Consider the following 16,453-nt stretch of genomic DNA (forward strand, 5'->3'; position numbering starts at 1 on the left):
AGCTAATCGTAAAAGTGGGCCAGAGTTACCTAGAGAAAATGAAAACTGCCTTAGTTGCCAAGTTAATGCCGGTCTTGGCTTAATATAAATGTGATTCATTTCTCCACTGTACATCCCATGGTTCTCTCTTTATGTGTTGTGCTTTTGTAAGCCGAAACATTTTGTGTGCGCGGTTTCCTAATGCGAGAATGTAGTCTTTTGGTTTACAAATTGTTATCGTTGTTATTATTTTACTCAGCACTGCTTTTGAAGACATGAGAGAAGGTCTAGATGGCACTGCTGGAGTCTTTTCCCTGTTAGCAAATTGCAGTAGAAAGAATTGTAACATTCCTTTGCGAACACATGGTGATGTTGCATGATTTTTCAATTCTGAAGTGCATTTCATACCTATTAGCAGTCATGTACAATATATATATATACAGATTGAGATCAAAGATTTCAATTAGGCTGTGCATTTCTAAGCCAGAATTTGCCTATGAACTTCACAAAGATGAAAAAAAAAAACACCTTAATTGCTGGCTATCTTGCTGTTTTATAATCAAAAGAAAAAAAAAACTGTACATATGTATAAACTGATAGCAATACCATATCAGAATTGCTGCGACACACCTCCGTGGTCCTTTAGGTTAGCTGCTGGAGATCGGGCTAGCAGGTCTTCTAGATTTATCGGGCCTAGCACCCTTCCTTGACTTGATGGTTGCATTACAATTCATCTAAACATGGAGCTTAAGAATAACTGCCATGTCTACTATTATTTCTGGACAGGATAAGTCAGTTTCTTTTTTTTACCTATGTTTTTACTGCATACCAATGTATGATTTTCTCTCTAGAACTTCAGCTCCAAGGTCCTGCATTTTCTCCTTGTATCACTGAGAGCAGAGACAAATTCCTGGTCATATGCATCTGAGCTTCATGCTATGAAAGAGCATCTCTCCATTTTAATCTAGATCATTCCATTCACTTCCCTGGACATCCAAACTTTTGTTATAATCATAAAATGACAATATCAAGACTTGTTATGGCTTTTATGGAAATTGCAGATAAGAGCCCTCCTCTAGACTTGGGCTCTGAGTTATGTCTAGAAAAACCTTTCCAGATGGCATTTTAGAGTTGTGCCCCTGAGTTATTGATATGCTACCTCCTGTTATTTTCTATTCTCCTTTTTCCCCCTGGTGACAAGGGACAGGCACTTTAAATAGTGTGATGCCCCAAAAAGATTGCCTAGGAGAAAGAAAGTACCCAGAGAAACTCAAGAGGAGTCTCTACTCTGAGCATAGGGGAAGAACCGTGGTCAGATTCTGCCCAGAGATTATACCTAGAGGTGTTCAAGTATGTAATAACAACATAAGAGCCAGATTTTCCTACACTGGTGAAAAAAATAGCATCCCACCTTGGGGCTCATGCAGAAGGCTGGATGATAAACCATTTTGTAGGTTGTTCTCTGATGGGTGAAATGGAAGGAAACAGGAAGACTCTATCACATTCCGAGGTGCTGAATCATCTACAGAAAGATACTGGTCTTGGCTCCTACACACTATGGAGGACACTGCTCTGAAAGAGAATGTTTTTGTTTTTTTAATATAAATAGCAAAGTCATCTTCTGAAAAAGAGTTCTGTCAATTCAAACTTTACAGACTATTTAGAGAAACTCACTTTTTTCTACAAGAGGAGCACAATATGAACCTCACATTGATACAATTAAATATATTAGCTTATTCCCTTTTCTCTCCAACATATGAATGCATATGTCTAATTAGCATAAAAAGAAGCACAATGACGTAATTTAAAGTTAGAATAAAAATAATACATCATGCCCACCTGATTATAAAGTTATATACTTTTCTGCAATATTAACCGAGGCTCATAACACTAATCACATTCATGTGGCTTTTTTGTTATTCTACTGTCAACTAGTTTTCATATTTTTCTTGACTAGGCAGATGGCAATATACAGAAAGTAAGCACCCTTAAGAATATCAAACCCAATGAACCCACAAACTAACTCTTTTTGTCCACATATTCCTTGAAATAGTGTTTGCTTTGAAAATTACAAAGGCCAACTTCATAGCACATGAAAATACAGTTTACTCCACTTCTCCAAAGCCTTACTGTATCTTTATCATAAGAAGATAATCCAAATTTTGGAAGCAAGAAAAGCTGAAGGGGTCATGAATCCTTTAAAGCAATAACCAAGCCATCTTTTGAATAACCTACTAAATTCAGAAATAAACATACAGGGAAATGTTGCAGAGAGAGCTCACACCATCTAAGAAAAGCAACCTGTTTGTTAGTTTTGTCTGTGAATGGTTTCCAGTCTAACCTGAACATTTAAGATACTTTCAATTTCCCTAAATTTCCTATTTGGAGGCCGTAGTTTGATTAGATAAACTAAAAAAAAAAAAAAAAAAAACCTTTAAGTATGCTGCCAAAAGCTGGTCACTCTAGCCTTCGCCACTGGACACGGTATGAATAGACCAGATGCTGTGTGTAGCTGATAAGGGTCATGCTTGCTTGCTTGAATTTTGTTTCAACAGTCATTTCTAGATGTTTCACTCTACTCTGTGTTGTTAACTCTTATTCTTATCATCTAGGAAATAGCTTTTTGCAAAATTTCTCTTTGGCTGTCATGCATGATAATGTACACAAGTCTCCCTATCTGTAAATGCCAAAAATGAAAGACACCATCCCTGCTTCTCTACGTTTAAGCAAAGAGACTTGCTGAACTGGTTTCCTGACTCTCTACCTTGACCCCAACCTGTCTCCACCTCATCCTGGTCCAACTATATGATATTCTACCAGTCCAGTGGGAGTTATCTTCTCATGACAAAATTATCACCTTAGTAACACAGGCACAGACTATCTTGAGGTAACATGTTTGCATGGTAGTGCGGGTGTTTCACAAGCATGGTGCCCCCTCAACAGCGAGCCAGCCTCAGGAATGGTGATGACAAGTATCTGGATGTGACCAGGTCTCAGGAAAATGACAATGCTACTGAGCGGTCTAAGAACATGTTCTAAATAAGTCTCTTCTGCAGAGGCTGCCTATTAAAAAGATAAAGCGAAACTCTCAAACTCAACCTTGTCAGCACGTGTGTATGAGTCACTAACTTTTTAACTGGAAAACCACAAGGACCTTAGTGTGTCTGTTACATTAGCGGAAGCAACCCAGATGGTATGAAATGGACCACAGGATAGGCCAGCAACTAAGGTATTTTAGCATTACTTTTGTCCTGGATTGATGTGTTGTCCAAGTCCTACGTCAGGCTGTACAACTGTTTAGAGGAGAAATCTAGTCCATGCTTCCCACGGGAGGCCATGTTTTAGTTCACATAGTAAAGCCAGTAGACGATGTTGAAGAAGGAGAAAACCACCGGGAAGAATATTCGGGACCACCGATCGATGGCGTTCACATCAGTCAAGTCGGGGATGGTGATTTTCAGCTGGGAGGCACGTCTCCGCAGGCGGCTTTTCTTTTGTGCCACATGTCGTTCTAGAGCATTTCGGCCAAAACTGTGCCGGGGCAAGCCAGCTTTCCGATACTGGATGCTGGAGGCGTCATAGGCTAGCATCGTGCTTCTGGGGTCTCCAAGTCCCATCACAGCCTCGGATGTGGCCATTTCGTTTTTGATTTCAAGAGTGCTCAGTAGAATGTTCTCGTGGGGGCTCATCTGTAGGGAGAAGAATCAGAGAAGAAATCCACAACAGTAAGCCTTTATTGGCACTCACGACAGCAAGCACTATCATGGACACCGAGAGGTGTACTCCTTGCCTCAGTGATAATGACAGCCAGATTCCCTATTCTGTGGCTTGGGCTTGTCTTGTGGCTCTGAGCTATCAGGTATTTTAGCTTCAGTTCTCCTGTCAATTAAATGGTATAATAGCCCAACCCTTGAAGACTGTGGTAATGATGTAATTATTTAATAGGCTTTGCCAGGATCACTTGTTAGTTCTACTTAGCGCAGGCAAAGAAATAGAAGGCATGGCATTCCTTAAAGCATTTGTGGTCTTGATACAAACATATAAAAAATTAAACTGTGCTAGAGAGAATGTCAAGGAATGAATTAACGAATTGTGCTCACAATAGTAGCCAAATTATAGATGAATTAATGAAAAAAACAGGAATTAAATAGTAAGTAGCTATGAAGTACTTCCCATAGATGGCAGGTACCTTTTAAAATTTTTTATTGGTGCATTGTAGTCATACATCCTAATGAGATAAAAGATGGTGGAGACATACATGCACGCATCACCCAATTCGCCCTTACCCAATTCCCGCCCCATTTCTTCATTCTCCCTCCTTCCCATGCTCGGCTTATTGATTGACTTTGATAGGTTTGTTTAAGTACAGCATGTGCTTTAGAGAGTTTCCCTCTCCCCTCTTCTCTAGATGAAGAAGGAGATTCTATACATGAGCAAATAAGGCAACCTAACTGAGGGGATGGGATGGCAGGTACTTTTTATATAATTATCTGTCATTGATACTTAACCACAGTGTCAATATAAATAAGGTAAAGGAATAGTTTCCAGCAGTATAAAGAGCGCACATGTGATTTGAGAAGCAATGAGAAATTAAAAAATAAAAATATAATAGACTCTTGGAGATAGCGTTGTGAGTGGGCTGGACAGAGGACATAACCTGAGAAGGAAAAAGACAGATCAAGAGCAAGCCCAGAGAGGAAGGTGCTCAACTGAATTCTGGATCCAGGAAGTGGAATTAGCGGATAGTCTACTAATCATCTTTTGTGATAACTTCTTTTTATGAAGCTAACACTAAAGGAGAAATACTGATACCACAATCCCCAAAGATTATTATTATTATTACGTAATATTTTTCTATTGTGTTAATTTTAAGGGACCTCAATTGTTATAGATATAAAACCTAAACATATCAAGTTATTATTAATAGTAGAGAGTATCTATTCTTCTGGGGAATCAGGATATACCAATTACTGTTAAAAGTTTTGAAGTTATAAAATAAAGCAAAATGCCAGTGATAGACATTGGTGATATATGAAAAAATAAATATAGCCAAATACTTAATTGGAAGATAGATACAGTGCTCTGAGCTTCGTGAATTGTACAGAAAGCAAAAAAAAAGTAGCTAAGATTATATGTTAGCAATTAGCTTTCAAGCTTAGTTTAATGCTCATGTATTATAAATTAAAATCTAAAATATTTTGATAAATAGTAGCTATAAAATGTAAAACATACTAGGACATAATAGTCAACCAGTCAATCTGTGTTCCTTGATCAGATATTCTGTATGTTTGTTTATGGTAGCATCTTATTTAGAGAAAACACTAAACAAGTATATTCTTATAATTAGTTTTAAGCTGAGCATGGTGGACGCATGTTCACAATCACAGTATTTGGGAGGCTGAGGCAGGATCACGGTTCGCTGACAGCCTCAGCTACTTAGAGAGGCCCTTTGCAACTCAGTGAGACACTGTTTCAAAAGGTAAAAAGACTAAAAGATAGGGCTGGGAGTGTAGCTCAGAGGTAGAATGCCCTCAGAGGTTCTATCCCCAGTACCACAATAAAAATAGTTTTAAAAGTTTGTGAGATTTTGGAGCATAAACTAAATAAGTGTTGAAAGATATCTGTTAAGATAGGTCCATGTCCTGGTTTAAATGATCAGTTCCTGATCTTCAGGGATGGGCAAGAATATTTCAAGGCTCATGGTAGGTGCCAATTATTTACAGTAACTGCTTGACTGAAGGCTGACGATCATCCTTTTATATATATTTTATGAGTGCAGTGCAATTATTCATCATAGTGATACTCCACGTGATGAGAACAGACATGCATACATGTGAGTGAGGTTAGTAGTGAAGCCTTGTATGGACACAACCTTATGTAAACTCTTCCCTTCCTCAATCTTCATTTTCCCTTCCCTCTTCTCTTCCCAAATCCCCTTCTACTATTTTATTGTTTTCTCTTTTGCTTCCTATTTTTGTTCTAGCTTCCACCCATGAGAGAAAACAAACAGCCTTTGACTTTCTGAGACTGGCCGACCTCACTCAGCATACGATTCCTTAGTGCCACCCAGTTTTTTTCCTGCAAAAACATACTTTTGTTCTTCCTTTTGGCTTACTAAAATTCCATCACGTGTATATACAACATTTCTGTTGCCCATTTGTCTGTTGATGGACACCGTCCTTTTGAAAGGCACTCTTTTCTAGGTTGCAGGTGAATGCATTCCTCACATTTCTCAAAGTCACATGGGTGCTAAATGGAACTGGGTTGAGTGGTCATGTAGACTTTGGTCATTAGAGATCAAAGGTGGGGAGTGGGCAGATGTGACTTTGTAAAACAAGACGCACAAAGCTGATAGAAATGGGAAACCTCGTCCTCCTTCTTATTTCAATTCTGTGCATATTTTCTGGTCTTCTCTGGGTTATTGGTCTTGCTTTAACCATCTAGAAAGTAGCCTTTTAGCCAGGCATGGTGGACACGCTTGTAATCCCAGCATTCAGGAGGCTGAGACAGGAGGATTGTGGTTTGTGGACAGACTCAGCTAGTTAGGCCCTCTGCAACTGGGTGAGACCCTGTTTCAAAAATAAAAAGACTAGAAAATAGGGCAGAAGGTGTAGCTCAAAGGTAGACTGCCCCTGGGTTCCACCCCTGGTAGCGCATGCACACACACACACACACACACACACACACACACGTAGCTTTTTAGCAAAATTTCTTCAGCCATTATGAGTGATAATATTTGGGTCTCTTTCTTTCCTAAACACCTGGATGGTTGCTTTTTTACTGAGCAATTGTCATAAGAAGAACAGTTATCAGTCAACACCAAACCTGGCTGAGTCGGAAGTATTAAACAATAATAACCAGCATAATAAAAAATACTATAGATAGCAAGGGCCTACTAATAAGGGAAATTTGTTCTAAGTTTTTTTTTTTTTTTGGTGGTACTGGGGTTGCTGGTAGTCCTTCTACCTCTGGGCTACACTCCCAGACCTAATATATATATATATATATATATATATATATATATATATATATATATTTTTTTTTTTTTATTTTTTATTATTTTTTTTTTAAACAGGGTCTCTTAAGCCAGCGAGGCTGGCTCACGAACTAGCATGATCCTGTCTCCACCTCCCAAGCGCGGGGATTACAAGCGTGCACCACCACGCCTGGCTGTTCTAAGTTTAAAACCAATTATCATTCATATCTCTAGTGGGGTTCTGTCTTATCTTTGAAATTTAGATGGTGTATTAGACAATTTCTGAAGCCCTATAGTTTGTGTCATTCATAAATTAACAAGATATTGTTTGAATAGCCAAGTTGTGCTTAGAATTGTGTCAAGAATTTTATTTTAGTTTTTAATTTTTTTTCACTGCATTTTTTTTCTTTTTTTAATTTTAATTTTTTATAAGTGGAACATATTGAGAGTGGTATACATTTACATTGTGCTTCATGCCCTTCCCCTTACTTTTCCCTCCCCCCCGAATAGAGAGTGTCCAGGTTAATCATGTTGTATTTATGCTATTACACATATTCGTATGTAGCTCCTCCATTGAACAACCTCAGCTTTCTTCCTCTCTTATCCTTCCATTCAAGCTTTGCTGAGATTTCCCCTCCATCGTCTGGAGTCCCTCTGGTATTACCACTACTCCCTAGCTTGGGCATATTATTTTTTATTTATTTATTTATTTTGGTGGTACTGGGGGTGGAACCCAGGGGCTTTCTACCTCCAGGCTATACTCCCAGACCTATTTTATATTTTTATTTGGAAACAGGGTCTCACTAAATTGCTGAGAGCCTCACTAAGTAGCTGAGGCTGGCTTCGAACCTGTGCGATCCTCCTGTCTCAGCCTCCCAAGCACAGGGATTACAAGCGTGCGCCACCACGCCTGGCTTAGCTTGGGCATATTAGAGAAAACATATGTCCCTTCTCTTTCTGTTCATGACTAATCTCACTCAACATAATGTTCTCCAGCTCCCTCCATCTTCTTGCAAATGCTATTATTTTATTTTTCTTTATGGCTGAATAGAATTCCATTGTGTGTATTTCCCATAATTTTGCAATCCATTCATCTGTTGATGGAAATCTAGGTTGGTTCCAAATTTTGGCTATTACAAACTGTTGTGTCAAGAATATTATTTGCCATTAGTGTAGGAGAGGTTAGCATTACTGCTGGGTTCGCAGGACAGAAACAATCGACAAAAAGAGTATATCAACTAAAAAAAAAAGTAGTTTTGCCGGGTGTGGTAGTGCACACTTATAATCCCAGCATTCGGGAGGTTGAGACTGGAGGATCGTGGTTTGTGGACAGCCTCAGGTACATAGTGAGGCCCTCTGCAACTTAGTGAGACTCTATCTCAAAATAAAGAATAAAGAATAGGGCATGGGGTGTAGCCCCCTGGTTGAATGCCGCTGGGTTCCATCCCCAGACCCACAAAAGAAAATGTAGTTTTGACTCTTTTATTTGTTATTAACATTATTTTTTGTACTGCAGATTGAACTCAGCAATGTTCTAATGCTGAGCCATACCCTCAGCCTTTTTAATTGGTTTTAGATTTGAGACAGGGTCTCAGTTACTCAAGCTGGCCTCGAACTTGCAATCCTCCTCATCCTCCAGAATCACTGGAATTACAGGTGTGAACCACTGTGCCTGGCCCAGTTTTTTTATTTTTGACCTTGGAAAAAAATGTCTCTGAATTTAGGATTCTTTAACTATACTGGAGTCTAAGACGAGGATTTGGGGAGAGTAAATAAAATAAAAATGTGCGAGGAGAGCTTGAGAAAGTAAAGCACTATGCAAAGTTAAATGTTATGACATTTTATAAGTAGGATGTGTGCAGGTTCTTATGACATGAAAAACACAATAAATAACTATACCCAAGAGAACAGTACATATGTTGCTTACAGTATTGTCAGATTTGCACAAAGTGAGCATTTAAAAAACTGTAACAAACTGGTTGTGGTGAAACATACCAATAACACTAGTATTTGGGAAGTTGAGACAAGAGAATCCTAGATTTGAGGCCAGCCTCAGCAATTTAGCAAGATCTTCAGCAACTTAGTGAGATCCTGTTTTAAAAAAAATGAAATAGATCTGAGGGTGTAGCTCAGAGGTAGAATGCCCCTGAGTTCAATCCTTAGTACTCCCCCCCCCACCAAAAAAAGAAGAAAAAAAAAACCTGTAAGTGATTTTGTTATTAAATACAAGCACTATTAACTTAGTAAATAACTTTGGTCTTCTGGTATGGATATTTTTGGTGATAAGCTAGTCATCTTGGCCCTACTGAAGACCCTACTTGCCAACAGGAGGTGGAAGGATGGTGGGTGATGCACACTGAACATAGTCGCTGATTAATGATGTGCTGCTAGCCCTTCATGTCTGTCACATCAATAGATTGCCTCAACCTTAGAATGGGATGTCGTGTGTAGACTCAAATTAAGGCCATTAGTAGTCAAGGAATACATTACTCTGATGAAAAAACACCCATGTTTCTAGAAAATTCTTACTGATAACTATGGAGCTGTAAAGAGGAATAAAGTACAACCATCTTTATTTATAATTTATCTCTCAATTAAAACAGAATGGAGCCTCAAGCATTGTATTTCATCTTGCTGCACATCATGGCTAAGCTTTAAGAGTCTGGTTTAGTTATCTTATTATGCCATTCTTTGAAGGACCAGTTTTCTCGTACTTTAGCCTATTTTCTATCAAATCTTCCATATATGATAATTTGATTTACTCTCTCTTTTTTGCAGGACTGGGGATGAAACTCAGGGGTATTCTACCTCTGAGCTACACTCTTAGCCCTATTTTTTATTCTTTATTTAGAAACAGGGTCTCATTTGAGTTGCAAAGGGCCTCACTAAGTAGTTGAGGCTGTCACTCTCTTTCTGAATCCCTCTCTGGAAACGACACCCCAGTGTCCATTTATGGCACTCTCAATATTACCAAAATTGAGACTTTTTGGAGGTCTGGAAGACAGATCTTGGTTAACACCTGAACTGTGTCTGTTTTCTACAAGAAGGGCAGATGTAGTATGGTGTTTCCCATTGTTGATTCTCGACTCCAACAATCCAAAGTTGTTTTTGCGTTGAGCTGCTTATGAGCTTTGAGAACTTGGGGAAATTATTCAGCTTCTTTGAGCTCAGTGTTCTTGTCTGAAGAGTGGGGAAACACCAGCACCAAGTCCCTGAGGTTGACTGACAGGACTGAACCACAGCGCATGCCAGCTCTTACCCTGCTTTTGCACAAGCAACCACTCCAAAATCATAACTGATCTTCTCACAAAAAAATGGAATAGATGTTCATGGAATGATTAAATTTGATCTTCTACCACCATTTCTTAAAAACTCTATTTATAGTTTTATATATAGTTTTTAAGTATATATATATGTGTATATATATATATATATATATATTTAAAAATATAATATATATGCATAGGTAGATAAATAGATAATTACAATACTGGAAATGGAACCCAGAAGCATTCTACCTCTGAACTACACTCCAAGCCCTATTTTTTATTCTTTATTTTTTGAAACGGGGTTTCACTGAGTTGCAAAGGGTCTCACTAAGTAGTTAAGGCTGTTTGTGGACTGCAATCCTTCTATCTCAGCTTCTCAAATGCTGGAATTACAAGGATTACAAGCATGTGCCACTATGTTTGGCTTTTAAGACTATATTGATATATATGATTTTGCTTTGGTTAGAGCCTTCTACAAAGTAGTGGGAACAATGCTAAGTGGTAAACTGTTTTTGTTGACCTTCATAAATTTATTATGTATGATAAATCTAGACCCAATTATTTCCAGTTGTTAAAGTGAGACCATCAGAAGCAATGTCTCATTTCTTAGGGGGAGAGAGACCATCAAGTGGACAGACATTAGAAGATGTTCACAGAGTCCACCAGCATCCTCCTTGACACAGAAGAAGAGAGACTCCAGAGGAGAAAGGCAAAGACACATCTCCAGGGCTGATGTGGCAGAGTAGGCAGGGCCTAGCTTGTTTGTCCACGTAAGACTTTGATATTTCATTAAAATGCTGGTTACAGGCCATTATAATTATTTACTCCATACCTGTCATTCCTATCAGATCATACTCCTTTGTTTATTTGCTTGGTACTAGGGATTGAACTCAGGGACATCTACCTCTGAGTTATACCCCCAGCCTTTTTTTACATTTTATTTTGAAACAGGATCTCACTAAATTGCTGCAGCGGATCTACAAGGATCCTCCAGTCTTCGACTCACAAGCCCTGATTACAGACATGCACTATGCCTGGCTCAGACCAAACTTCTTGATGAAGGGCTGTCTCATTCATTGTTGTATTCCTCACGGAGCTAGCATGGCTCCCAACACATAGTAGGTACTCAATAAATAAATATTGATGGATGAAATTAATGTTGTAATCCTTAGGAACTCAACCCAACTTGTTATGAGTTGTAAGATGGAGTTCACTTTGTGATACTAGTCTGAAGACTGGATATTCACGGTTCATCTTCTGGAGTTCCTTCTCTGCCCTACGGTTTCTGTTTCTAGTTACATAGGCCTCTTTTTAGAGGATCATTCTCATGGGCCTGTGATCTGAAAACTATATTACTATGGCTCATGGCTCCTTAGCCCACTTCCATAACAGATATTTCATTCTTACCCCAGGGCAGGGTAGCTAGGACTAAACATTTTATATATTGACCCCGTTAAGTTATCCCAGTAGTGGTGAGGGAGGGCAGATGCTCATCTCATGCTTATGCTTGGAAAATAAGTCTTAGAGACCTTAAGAAACTTAATATAGAGCCTGGCATGGTGGCACATGCTTGCAATCCCAGCATTTGGGAGGCTGAGACAGGAGGATCCAGGTTCATAGACAGTCTCAGTTACTCAGTGAGGCCTTTGTAACTCAATGAAACCCTGTTTCAAAATAAAGAAAAAAAAATAGGGATGGGGGTGTAGCTCTGAGGTACAATGCTCCTGGGTTCCATCCCCAGTACTGGAAAATAAAGAGAAAAAAATAAACTTAACACAGGGCTGGAGATATGGCTCAGTGGTAGAACACTATCTGGAATGGCAGAGACTTTTGAGAAAATTCCATGATAGATGTGTGTGAGAGATTGCCTTGCAATCATTATCATGCTGTTCTAGCAACATTTTGATTAGACTTGTAGTTCTTATAAAAGGACAAGAAAAATACTTTCTTCTTTATTGTCAAGATGATTTCAGCTAATATTTTTCCTCTATGTATGTCTTCCTATAAATGTATAGAAGAATTCATGATGTTCTCTAGATCTGAATTTTCTTTATGAGAATGTTTAAATTTCAAATTTACTTTTTGAATAGAATTTAACCTTCAGTTCAGTGCTTTCTGTGTTAATCTTTGTAGACAATTATTAAAAAAAGCTTTCCATTTAATTTAAATATTCAAATACACAGTAATTTTTTTAAAGAAGAAACTTAACACAAGTTTACTTAGTAAGGAGGTTGCAAAGCAGGAAGTGAATCAGGACTCTCACTTTTCTGAGGTGGCAACAGCACAGTACACAAATCCTAAAAGAACCTCTTGGAGGGCATTTGGAAGGTGGCAAATTTTTCTTAATGAGAGATAGAAAAGGATGTCAGGTGTTAAATATGTTATGAAACATAGAACTAATGTAAAGTCTTATTAACTACTGTGCTTTTAAGCAAGGAGAGAGGTCTGTACTTTGTGTACCACTCCAACTCATTCCATGTGATATCTGGGAAACCACTTCCCCTTTTTAATTTCTAAGGTTTGCTGTGGGTGTTAGCCAATCAGAGTCCTTCTGATATTGTGATTGGCCCAGTGCTGGGGGAATAGCAATTTCTGAACCAATGGCATGATCAGACACTTCAGATGGCTATATCAGAGTAAAGACTCTTGAACACTGCTACTGGCTTTGCACCTGGAAGTATGTGGTTTTGAATCTACAGAATCTGTTATAATTTTAAGTTTGAAATCAACCATGGAAGCCTAGATGAGGTAGGGGTTTGGTGGGTGATAGTATTATTTCAGTGGTCCCAGACTTGAGTGTGCATCAGAATCCCTTGAAGATCTTTACAAAACAAATCTCTCGTCCCCAGTCCCAGAGTTTCTAGGTATGTCTAGAATGAATTTCAAGAATCGGCATTTCTAACAATTTTGGAGGTAGGGAGGTAGGTTGAGCTGCTGGTTGAAGTCCATGGTTGAAAAACTACTAGTCTGTTGGATAGTAGCAGAGGACAACGACTTCAAATAAAGAAGTAGAGGCCAGAGGAATCATGCAAAAGATGAAGGTCCTGACTACACTTAGTTCCACCAGCCTGAAAAGCAGCTTTCATAAAGAACATACGCTTCCACATAGTAGTATTTATTAGGCCAGGCATTGTATGAAAGGTTTTATATAATTATCATTTACTCTTGATCTTGACAAGAATCTTATGAAAGAGGTATTACTGCTTTCGTTTTTTTAAAGGAGGTTGAGGATTAGGGATAGCTGATGATATGCCCCAAATTATCGAGTTGGTAAGGAGTAGAGCTAAGAATTAATCTGCTTGTTTCTAGGTTCCTTCAGACCATACAACTGGATATCATGAGACTTTTCTCAGTTCCAAGGTTTGTCGTGGAATGCCTTCTCTACAGTAGGTTCTATGTAAGTGACACATTTTTAGAAAATGGGTAGCACAACCAATGTCCAATGTCACGAAAATTTTGCTGACTTTATAGTTAAGTTGACACACCAAACTTTTTTTCCCGGATCATCTTTCTGATCACTTGAACAGTAAAGATGGAAGAGAAAGCATTAATCTGTCTCTTTTTATATTAGTACACTGATGAGGTAATTTCCCTTTTACCGATCAGAAGAACCATGTAGTGTAGTGATCTCTATTGTTTTAGAAAACACAACGTTTTTTTTTTTTTTTTTTTTTTCAAAATGGCGACTGAGGGACACAGCACCTCTCAGTAGCTGAAGTAAATAAAGTTTAAATACTGAGAAAGCAGTGTCTAAATCAACAAAATAAATACATACCAGGAACCAAAACACATCCTGGTACCTCAGTGGAACCCTGAACTTGAAGAAGAAGAACAAAGATCGGACACGGGACCTGCTGCAGATACAATCTGACCGCGGATCGGAACGCTGAGCCGCGGGCTGCTTTAGCAGCTGTCCAAGGAGCTGCCTGCCCGATATTACCACGGCAAGATAATCCGGGACTAAAAACGGACTTAGGACCGCATCCTAAGCAGCGAGCAGCACCCACCAGAATTCTGTCTGCCCACCAGCGACCGGATCACATCGGCATAGAGACTCACACGGATTCCTGCACCAAGACAGGTACCTGAGGGCGCCCTGGTAAACTGGGGTCCTAGCGGGTGCGCAGTCTCAACCCCCCACCACGGGCTCAAGCCTCAGAGCACTCTCCTTGCGCATCCTGCCTGTCCCCTACTAGTAATCAGTGCCTGTACACTGCCCCCCTAAATTGGAGCCTGCTTCTGTGGCTAACTCCTGCCACCTTGCCAGAGCCTACCCTCCAGGCTGCAAAAGCCCTGGGTGACCCAGAAATCTCCTTGGGGCACCCCCAGCCTCTACGTCCCGCGGGAGGCAGAGACCATTGCTGGACACCGCACACTGGACCCTTGAGCACCTACCCTGCACCCCTGGCCCACCGCTGGGTATTCCCAACCTCCTGGTAGCCAGATGCTTAGTTCTAAGTGAGAACACAGCTCAATACACCTTGGAAGAACATACCAGCAGCAATAGACAGCTGCACCCACTCTCACTTGGGTCCAGTATTAACAGTGCATCCAGCCTGCACTCTTGGAATAGGCAGAGCTCTGGCAGTAAGTGTGGGCACCCAGGAACCAGCATTCATTTGCCCAGGGTACATCTTGGGACCACACCGGCTAGCCCAGCTGGAATTTCCAGAGACACAAGAAAATCCATCGGGCCACAAAATCTGCTCAGGACCTCAGGGGGAAGTTCCAATTACACTTTGGTCACTCTCTACCCTTGCTGTAGGGAAGCACAGGCTGGAGGCGAGGGTGGTGAGTGCAGATGTGCTGACCACAGGTTAGAATTTCGCAGAATCTGTGAACTGTACAGAATCAAATAACAGTGAAACCAGATACCCGGACACATAAACCTAAAGCAGCTAAAGGAGAAAAAGGTGTCCAAACACCCAGAGCGACTTAAGAAGATAAAAATAGAGTACAAAGAAAACTAAGAGACATTGGGTGGTATTCTGAAAGCTACCAAGCAATCAGATACGCACATATTATATGGACCTGACCCCATATGCGTAAATAAGGAGGACTGTTTGTTTTACTTTTAATGTGGATGTTATGTTTTATTTTGCTTTTATAGTGCTTTTGTTTTAGTATGGTTATTGCTGTTTTATTTTTTTCTTTCTTTTTTTTTCTTCTTTTAATCCAAACTTCTTTTACTTTAACTTGTTGTCATATATATATATATATATATATATATATATATATATATATATATATATATACATACACACACATACATTGGATAGTTTGCCTTATTTTTTTATTTCACACGGCTGCTAGTTCCTTTTATTTTATTCCTCTTCCTTTTTCCTCTTTCTTCCTCTTTCCTTCCTTTTCTTTCATTCTCCTCCTTTGATTGGTTTACCTTCCTTTTTCTTGGATTACATAATAGTCTTGGTATCTTGTGGGGATTCTTTTTTTTTTTTTTTTTTTTTTTATGTCTGTCTGCTCCTACCAGCATCCCTATTTACAAACCTTCCCACACTAACCTACATACTTTTCTCCCCCAAAACTTTTCCCCATAATATACCTCATGGTTTAAAACTCAAAGTATTTCTTATATCCATAACTACTCTACTAACAACAAGAGTCCTAGTAGTTAACTCTCTCATTCCTAGCAAGTTATAACCTTATCATACTTAAAGTCTTTCTCAACCTAACATATCCTCTACCTAATCTGACCCTTTTACCAATCACCCCAGCTCCTTACACATCACCCGCCCTCAATGCTGGAAAGGCTCTGCTGACTTGCCGATACCCCTAAACTCCTAATATTAAGATTTGACTAAACACATTACTCACGAACGATGGGTAGAAATCAGAAAAACAGGACAGAGAACACTATAAATATGAGAACCAGGAGCTATGAAGAGACAGCAGAAATCACAAATACTGACCTACTAGAAATGCAAGAAGGGGAGTTCAGAATCTTGTTGTTCAATATGATGAAAGGTTTTAAAACAAGTATAGAGGAGGTTAAAGGTGAAATAGAAACACTAAAAAAGAATCAGAAAGAGGTCTGGAATGAAATGAAAGAGGCAATAAGTGAAATGAAGACAGCAATAGAAAGAAACTCTGGAAGATTAGATGAAATGGAAAACAGAATATCAATATTAGAAGACAGTACATCCCAAACCGAAAACACAGTCAGCGATATACAGAAATCTTTTCAGCAACAAAACCTAAACATCCAGCA

The 16,453-nt window shown here is 39.2% G+C and overlaps 1 protein-coding gene across 3 annotated transcripts in view; it reads right to left on the reverse strand.

The window, feature by feature from the left end:
- Positions 1 to 3,320: 3,320 nt before the first annotated feature.
- GABRB2 (gamma-aminobutyric acid type A receptor subunit beta2) overlaps positions 3,321 to 16,453 on the reverse strand; it is a gene marked incomplete at both ends in the record, with an annotated part of 262,768 nt that continues 249,635 nt past the window's right edge. For all 3 annotated transcript variants that reach the window (XM_080699401.1, XM_080699400.1, XM_080699402.1), the window contains one exon: positions 3,321 to 3,668. In XM_080699401.1, the coding sequence (XP_080555527.1) occupies positions 3,321 to 3,668 (348 nt within the window). The remainder of the gene's footprint in view (positions 3,669 to 16,453) is intronic.

The sequence above is a fragment of the Muscardinus avellanarius genome (assembly GCF_963383645.1).
Source record: "Muscardinus avellanarius genome assembly, chromosome: 7".
NCBI lineage: Eukaryota > Metazoa > Chordata > Mammalia > Rodentia > Gliridae > Muscardinus > Muscardinus avellanarius.